The sequence below is a fragment of the Folsomia candida genome, unplaced genomic scaffold (genome assembly GCF_002217175.1).
Source record: "Folsomia candida strain VU population unplaced genomic scaffold, ASM221717v1 Fcan01_Sc005, whole genome shotgun sequence".
Lineage (NCBI taxonomy): Eukaryota > Metazoa > Arthropoda > Collembola > Entomobryomorpha > Isotomidae > Folsomia > Folsomia candida.
The window spans coordinates 9,592,836-9,601,280 of NW_019091197.1; the positions used below are offsets into that span (position 1 = coordinate 9,592,836).

Here is an 8,445-nt window from a genome sequence, read left to right on the forward strand (position 1 = left end):
TAAAGTTCCATCCTTGGTTTTTAGTGTAACAATTCTGGTGTGACCATCGGTTCCTGGATGCAGTTCGACTACACGTCCTAGGCGCCAGCGCATGGGGGGCATATTTTCGTCCTTGATTGTGACTAAATATCCAATTGCAATGTCTTTGTGTTCTTTCATCCACTTGGGGCGTTGTTGAATGCGAGTAAGGTACTCGGATGACCACCTCCGCCAGAATGACTGGTACAATTGTTGGATGAGTTGCCAGCGGTTGAGTCGACCGGCGTTAAGATGGCTGAGGTCGGAATCGGGCGCAGCGGTGAGTGGGGCTCCAATCAGGAAGTGGCCTGGAGTTAGAGCAGACAGGTCACTTGGGTCACTCGATTCTTGAGTTATGGGTCGGGAATTCAGTAGAGCTTCTATTTGGATAAATGTGGTACTCATCTCTTCAAAGTTGAGTCGGGTTGTGCCAAAAGTTCGGATGAGACACCACCGCAGAGTAGGCCTTTTCGGATGCGTCTGAAAATCCTAGAAGGGCGAGCTGGCAGTCGGAAGTTGGTGAAGGTTTGATACAGCGTGGAATTCGAATTGATTCAATTTGTTTTAGTTGCGACTTGTAGTGGATCCAACTCCGTTCAATCTCTTCTGGTACTGGATCATCCCATCCTAGCTCCAATTTCCATAACTGTTGCATCATGATTTTAGCTGTGACGACAACGGGAGCCAACCAGCCGATAGGGTCGAAAATCTTGGCGATGTCTGAGAGTATGCAGCGTTTTGTAAGAACTTTCTTCTCTGTGCTCGTGAGGTTATCAATCTTGAAGAAGAATTGATCAGTCGACGGGTGCCAGTATATCCCCAGTGCTTTGATGGTGTGACCAAGTTCCACGGACAATACTGACTTTGTTTCACGTAGCGATTCTGGTAAAGCGTCAGTGACTTCGGGGTGGGTGGATGACCATTTACGTAGTTCGAATCCTCCACATTTCATGAGGTCGAGGATTTGTTGTTGAAGAAGTAATGCTTCTTTTACTGTTTCGGCTCCGCTCATACAATCGTCCATGTATAAGTCACGTCGGGCTACTACGGCTGCAAGAGGAAATTCGTCAGCATTGTTCTGGGCGTGTTGGTCGACGACAGCAGTGGCTAAGTAGGGGGCAGGACCGGTGCCGTAAGTAACGGTAAGTAGGCGATAGTCCTTGATGGGATGTTCAGGGCTTTCTCTCCACACGATGCGCTGGTAGTCGGTGTCCAATTTTCTTATTAAAATCTGGCGATACATCTTTGCAATGTCTGCAGTGAAGGCGACAGGATGTGTGCGAAATCGTAGCAGAATGTTGAACAGCGGTTCTTGGATAGTGGGACCAACCAATAAGCAATCGTTGAGAGACTTGCCGTTCGTGGTGCGAGCAGAGGCGTCGAATACAACCCGAAGTTTGGTAGTTGTACTTTCCTCCTTCAATACGTAATGGTGAGGGATGTAGTAATTGTTGCTGGACATTACTTCATTTTGAGGAACTTCTTCCATGTGACCAAGTTCCTGGTACTCCTTCATAAAAGCGTGGTACTCTTGACTGACTTCTGGTTGTCGGGCAAGGCGTCGCTCTAATTGTTTCAGTCGTTGGATTGCCATGTCGCGTGATTCGCCGAGGTTGGGTGGATAGGACTTAAAAGGAAGATGAACAACGAATTTCCCATCATCTCTCTGCGAATGAGTTGAGCGGAAGTGCTCCACACAAGTATGCTCTTCTTCTGTAAGTGGTACGGCTTCTGGTAACGTCTCAAGTTCCCAAAAAGTGGTAAGACGATGGTCCAAATCAGCATTTGATACCTCTACTCTTGTTGGTGCTTCATCATTTTTACTTAGTTGAACATGAAATGCATGATTATTGTTTTTTGTGCTCTCTACCTCACCCACCACCAGCCATCCTAGGTCGGAATTGAGGGCGAAGGGTTCTCCTGTTGCTCCAGTGATTTTGTCACCACGGATCAGGCCATAGAAGAGAGATGCTCCTAGCAGCATGTCGATCTCTCCAGGATTGTGCCAGGTCTCATCTGCTAATTCGAGCGAGTTGAGATGACTTAGATTTGCGTTGCATGGATGAAGAGGAAGATGAGTTGTGACCGTGTGCATGACACACGTATCCTTTGCTCCAATGATGAGCGATGAGTTGAAGTGAGGGCTGAATTCCAAGTCCACGATGCCTTGGGTTGTGCCTACCGGTACCTCAGATAGCCCGGTAACCAATGCTTGCTTTTTGTTGTAGCGTATCCCCAGGCGTCTGATGCATTTTCGGCTAATGATATGCGTATCAGAGCCGCCATCCAGAAGGACACGTACTTGTTGCTGAACTCCTTCAACATCTCGAACGTGAACAATTGCAGTTGCAAGGAGAGTCTGGCCAATTGTGTTGAATGTTTGAGCATGATGTGTGAGTGACGGATTGTTGCCGGTTGTGGGGGCGTTTTGACCAGTCGGTTTGGCTCTGTGGATGAGGGAATGATGTCTGCGCCCACACTGCTTACAGGATGAAGTCGTGGTGCACTTATGTACGGCGTGGCTACCTCGGAGACAATTGTAGCAAAGATTCAGTTTCTTGACTACCTCGATGCGATCTGGAACTTCCATGGCCAAAAACTTGCTGCATTTGAAAGGGGCGTGAGATTCTTGTGCACAAATCTTGCATGGTTCTGACGATGGTGATGGATTTTGGGCATGATGCACATGATTTTTCTTGGGAGCTTGCTGTTGCTTATCAAATGGCTTGATAATTTGAGTAACTTCTTTGGGGCCAGCCGCTTCTAGCGCCCTGGAACTCGAATAATCCCTGCAGGGGAGGGACGCTGCTATCTTTCAGACTCTGCTCATACAGTTCCTTGGAGTGTGCGTCCAATTTCTGGTAGAGAGTGAATAGCAGGATTGAATCCCATTGTTGTACGGGTTGTCCCAGGATCTCCAGTGACCTGATGCACTCGCCGCTAACGTCAACAAGGGAACGAAGAGTAGTCGATGTGGGGCTTACGATTGGGGCCTGATTGATGAGTCGCTTTAAAATAGCAAAGAGTAACTGACGATCGTTCTGATACCGGTCTCCTAGCTGTTTCCAGGCGATATCATAATTGGCGTCGCTGATGACCAATGATTGGATGAGTCTCGCTGCTTCTCCTTTCAGTTGGGTCTTCAGATATGCAAGTTTCTGAGTATTTGATAGGTGTGCGTTGGTGTGAATTGCTGTACTGAACATGTCGCGGAACGATGTCCATTCTTCTATCTTCCCGTCGAAAGTGGGAAGTGTTAGTTTTGGCAACCGGATGTCCACTCGCGGAGCTGCTCCTGTGCTTGCCGTAGGTGTGGGCGTGGTTGGAGCCAATGAAACCTTGATGATTTGGAATTGGCTGCTCAACTCCATCACTCTGTCCATTAGCTGTTCGTACTCATCCTTGTGGGGCGTAAGGTCGATAGGGTCGCAATTGATGACAATTCTCTCGAATGTTTCTTCAACTGTTGCTTGATTCCGGGCGACGGTTTGCAAATAATTGTCAACTTTACCAACGGTTATTGGATTAGTAGGATGATCGGCCAGCTTCTTCTCGAGCCATTCAATGGTGTGTTGAGCTCTTTCTCGTTCTTTTCGTGCCTTCTCAATTTCTTTGTATGGAGCCATGTCTATTTCGAAACGTACTCAAATCACTTTTCACGCACTTTTTAGAGTTTGAATTCACTGTAATCCGGTTCGATAGAGACCAAAAATGATGTGGGTGTGATTTGAGGATGGAAGATTTTGTGATGATGATGGCGTGGTTTTGAGAAGGACAGACTTTTTAGGAAATTAAGAGTTCTCGGACAGCTTGTTAAGTTAATTTTGCTCAATGTGTTTTACTTCAGTTTAAAAAAAAAAAACAAGCCTTGTCATACATAAAAATGGTTAGAACTTAAAATGAATTGGGCTGATGTGGCTCGTAAGGTAAGCTTGAGAAGAGTGGCCAAGAATATTGGTTGAGCATTGGTTAAATTACATTTTGAAGGTTAATTGAATTAGGATAATTTGATAAGAAGTAAGGAGACACATTATGTTATCATATCGGTATTTTGTCCTTTCATACAATTAGAAAAGGTAAAATTGAGAAGTACATATTAAGTAAGATAAAATATTTGTATAATTGAGACGGCGACATGTACATCAGGTCAAAGAATCAGGAAAAGACTGAACTTGAGAATAAGATTACAAATGGTTATAAAATCTCGTAATGTCCTTGGATGCAAACGAATTGGGTGGACAGTAAATGTAAAATAATAACTTATGAAACCGATCACCTTTACTGGGTGTAATCGATTAATCAATCAAGAGATAATAAATTATTGGACTTACAATTACAGCATGATTTGAGTTATGTAGTAATTGTGTCCGATAATAAATAATTCTGACCAGAACTGGGGATAAGCTACATGCATACATACGTCAAGTTAAAATGGATTGTAGTACATTTAGGGGTTCCGGGCCAATAGGGAAAATTTGTCATCTTTTGTCACGGCCCAGTGAACATATGTAGACAATAATCTCCCAAGAAAGGACGTAGTTGTATTGATTGCACGATTGCTCTTTGTTAAACCTGAAATTTTGCTAAATTGAAATGACTGGTTTATTGTTATTTATGGGATATTAGTTGGTTATAACGTACATACATACATACGCCGCTAGGAGTGGCCAAGTGGAGTCACCTGCATATTTATGAAGGAAACATTTAAGTAAAAAAGAACAAAAGAACTAAAAACCAAGGAAACCCGAAATAATGTAATGGTTAATTGCTTTTCACTTTTAGCGTTTTATGAAAACTAAATATTGTATTTCACAAATTAATTAAAGCAAATAAATTAAAGTAAAATTAAATAAAACAAAATAGTTTTCATAAAACGCTGGTTCGGAGCGAGCGAACGATTGGGTGAGCGAGTGGGAGTAGACAACATCTCCTCCACTCCCTCACCACCATGGTCAAACGCTCAATATCGTCACAACTTGACGAAAAGTGAATTTAACACGGAAATGACTTCAGTTCCTTGCAAAAGTCATACATTGTGCATGTTTTTGTATAGGTGGGACCCCTGGGGGCGGGGGGCAGGTTGGAAGTAGTGAGTGCAAGATTAAATTTACCTAGGGTGCTTTTTGTATACTCAAAAATGAGGAGGTTTGTCATTTTTAATAAAAATAATTTATGAGACAAAGATTCGGATCTTTCCAATCGAATCCCATTGTGGGATTCACGGCAAGGGTTTATAAATATTTATAACATTACATATTTAGGATATTTAAGTTACAATACGAAACTCAACATGTTTAGCGGCATTAGCAGTACCACGACAGTTATGAATTATTTACCAACTTCTGCAGATAAGATCATTGTTAATATCTGTGCACTGCAAAAAATCCGGTGTAAATTCAACACCGTGCGGGGTGCATATATGACTCCCCCGTCGCGGCGCAAATCATTGTCACCACCATGGTGTCCAATTTACACCACGTGGTGACAAATTTACACCGAATTTACACCAAAATATTTACACCCGCGTGACTACACCGCATTATTTGCAGTGTGCATCAGGAGCCGGCCCACGGTGATACAATTCATAATAAAATGTACAGGGTGGTCCAAAAAGGAGGTTACTAGGTGAAAATTTTGTACACACTTTTTGCCCTATATCCATTGGTTACTAATTTATTATCAGCAGATTTTGTCGAATTTTTTTATCGACCAGCAAATAATTTTGGTAGCTAGTGGATATAAGCCAAAAATGTATGAAAATTCTCCTTTTTGGACCACCCAGTATATTATGATTCTTTCATGGTAAATATATCCGTCCAGATTAATGTTGTTTATCCGGTACAGCCTAATTTTTAGCCTGAATCGTACCAATAACTGGCAAAAACAACAAAAACTTAACTAAACCCAACCTACCCAAAGAGTATGTAAGCGATGCACGGTACAGGTACGAAATCGCTTACTAAGTTCAGTGTTATATCGATTCCATATCACATTGGCCCCGCCAGATTGACCCGCGACATGTCGTGGGTCAATATGTCGCCGGGTCAATATGTCGCGGGTCAATCTGTCTGGGTCAATATGACGTAAATAAATAAATAATCGGGTCATTCCATCAGCGTTAAAATCGATCCAAATTATCTTCCTCACTAATCTTGTAAAATAGTAGGCTGCCTAAACACGTCGCTGAGCGTGACGCTGAGCATGATCCGTGTGCATGATCCGTGTGCATCATAACAAATGATATCATCAGTTAAAACACGAATCAATCATTTTTATCTTAAATGCGACCAGTGGTCTGCATATTTTTGGTATCCAGGTCGATATATTTGGAGCATGACATTACCACTAATTTTTATAATATGTATACGTAAACTAGACGATAAAGCCCGTCTTAAAGACTGGCGTCAACTGTACACTCAAAAAAATTGGGTGATACTATGTGGCTCTACCGCGGTGGTTACGACTTTATCCCCAAGGAGAAACACTAAATTAATTCTGCGAAAATCAAATTTTCTACCCTGCTGGCAACAATTTCTTGCCGGGTAGTGATAAATTTAAATTTCGCAGAATTATTTGTTACTCTTTGGCGACGAAATCGTAACCACCGCGGTAGAGCATCATAGTTACTACACGCGGTGACGATTTTATTACCAAATTATTTTGAGTGTACGATAACAGATTTTCCAAACCATAATTGAATTTCCAAACCGTACCTTAGCTTACTGTCGACAGCGGACTGTCAGTACCGTAGCTGCCTATCTAAAACGATCTAAGGGGGGGGGGCCTTATGGGCCTACGGGATGGAATTTCATAAATGTAATATAGATTTCAAAACTTTTATAACTTGGTAACTCTTTTTACTCGGTAACTTTAACAACTTGGTAACTCCATATCTCCATCTACTCCCTTTCGACCAATTAAAATGCAGGACTCAGTGTTTTGTGTGCAAGTAACCACCTGCAAGAAACAACTGCAAGAAAGTGGTTTCTTGCAGTCATGCTTACTGCAAGGATTGCAAGAAAGTGCGAGAAATAGGCGCCGTCTACCCATTCGCCTATATATTACGGTAGGTGGCGCCTATTTCTTGCAGTTTCTTGCACCTTGCAGTTTCTTGCAGTTTCTTGCTTTACAGTGGTAAAAATGCCTAAAAGGGTGCAAGAAACGAAACACTGGCAGGACTGTTACGGAATGTTATAAAAAGGGGTTAACGGGACAGGTTTTCGTAAATTATATTATAGATAGAACAGATAGTTTACCATTTCATAAACGCTGCGAGTCATGTTTCTAATTAAGGATGAAAATCCACACTGATTGCCCCAAAAATTATTTATAACATCACCACATAATGGCTTCATGTTTCGCGTTGCATTGTTGCATACGTAATTCAGCCTTTGACTTAATTGTGGAATTCATGGCGTCATCATAATAATCCCACCTGCAAACAAGTTATACAAAAGGTTGTGCAAAACGGTGTGCAAAATGGTTATGCCTTGCTCTGTCATACAGGAATCTTTTCGTGATTGATTCTGTCATTGTTATTAAATATAGATTGTATTATATTGTTAATGCGTGTGTGTCCCTGCTACATAAATGACATCAATCAATGTCAGATTAAAAACCTTAAGCTTAAAACCAGTGCAGCTTGATTTAGCCCGAGTCAGGGCGCACATTTCACTATACATATGCGTTCCCATTGTAAGGCATAAATTTCAGTTCTGTAATATAAATCGCTACTGGGCAACCCCTAACGTCAAATTTCAGCTCGCTAGGTCATTTCTTAAAATTGGTGTCGGTCATAGGACAGGGTCTCCAAATGTCATCATTTTCATTCAAAATCTTAAGTACATACCATCATTTGACTCCTAGTACCAAATTTCAGCTCCCTGCCACTATTTAGAACAATTGGTGCATTTTAATGGACCCACTTCGACCACGCCCACCGGTCTCGGTAGAAGCTTCATGGAGCATGCATTTCTTCGAAGTTGCACCTATTTAAATCGAATTTTGTGCATCACTTTGGGTCCAGAATAGTTGGGACGATTAATTGGTGCATTTTAATTGAACATTTTAATCAACCTGAGGGTTAACCACTTTATCGAATTTGCTCATCTTCGAACCTACCATTTCTCGCATATATACAACTGTGAGAAATTTCAAGTCAATCAGATAAGAAATATCACTATTTCAAAAAATTGGTCCATTTTAATCGAGATATTTCCGTCACGGCAACTGGTCAACCGTTCGACCTATCTTCGAACTCGTCTAAGACGAGTTAAAAATTTAAAGTCGATTCGATAAGTTTATCGAAAGTTATCGTGCGGACCGACAGACAGACGGACGGACACGAACGGACATAAATCCTTATTAGGGCTGAAAGGAGCATGCCACACGGCTCTTAAAAGCTTCTACTGATTGTGCCGGGTAGGG

General features: G+C 42.1%; 2 protein-coding genes across 2 annotated transcripts; both read right to left on the minus strand.

Annotated features, from left to right (window-relative positions):
- Positions 1-427: 427 nt before the first annotated feature.
- On the minus strand, positions 428-2,608 carry LOC110850537. Its single transcript, XM_035852454.1, has one exon. It carries the CDS (start codon positions 2,606-2,608, stop codon positions 428-430), a length of 2,181 nt encoding a protein of 726 aa, XP_035708347.1.
- Positions 2,609-2,714: 106 nt separating this feature from the next.
- LOC118435700 lies at positions 2,715-4,701 on the minus strand. The gene is made up of 2 exons (XM_035852085.1): positions 4,660-4,701; positions 2,715-4,590 (listed from the first exon to the last, which is right to left on the minus strand). The coding sequence occupies exon 2, from the start codon at positions 3,642-3,644 to the stop codon at positions 2,736-2,738; it is 909 nt and encodes a 302-aa protein (XP_035707978.1). The 5' UTR covers positions 3,645-4,590; positions 4,660-4,701; the 3' UTR covers positions 2,715-2,735.
- Positions 4,702-8,445: the final 3,744 nt, after the last annotated feature.

What these genes read in the sequence shown, in the direction of transcription:
- LOC110850537 (XM_035852454.1), bottom strand. Translation starts at nt 2,608, where the DNA reads ATGGAAGTTCCAGATCGCATCGAGGTAGTCAAGAAACTGAATCTTTGC.
- LOC118435700 (XM_035852085.1), bottom strand. Translation starts at nt 3,644, where the DNA reads ATGGCTCCATACAAAGAAATTGAGAAGGCACGAAAAGAACGAGAAAGA.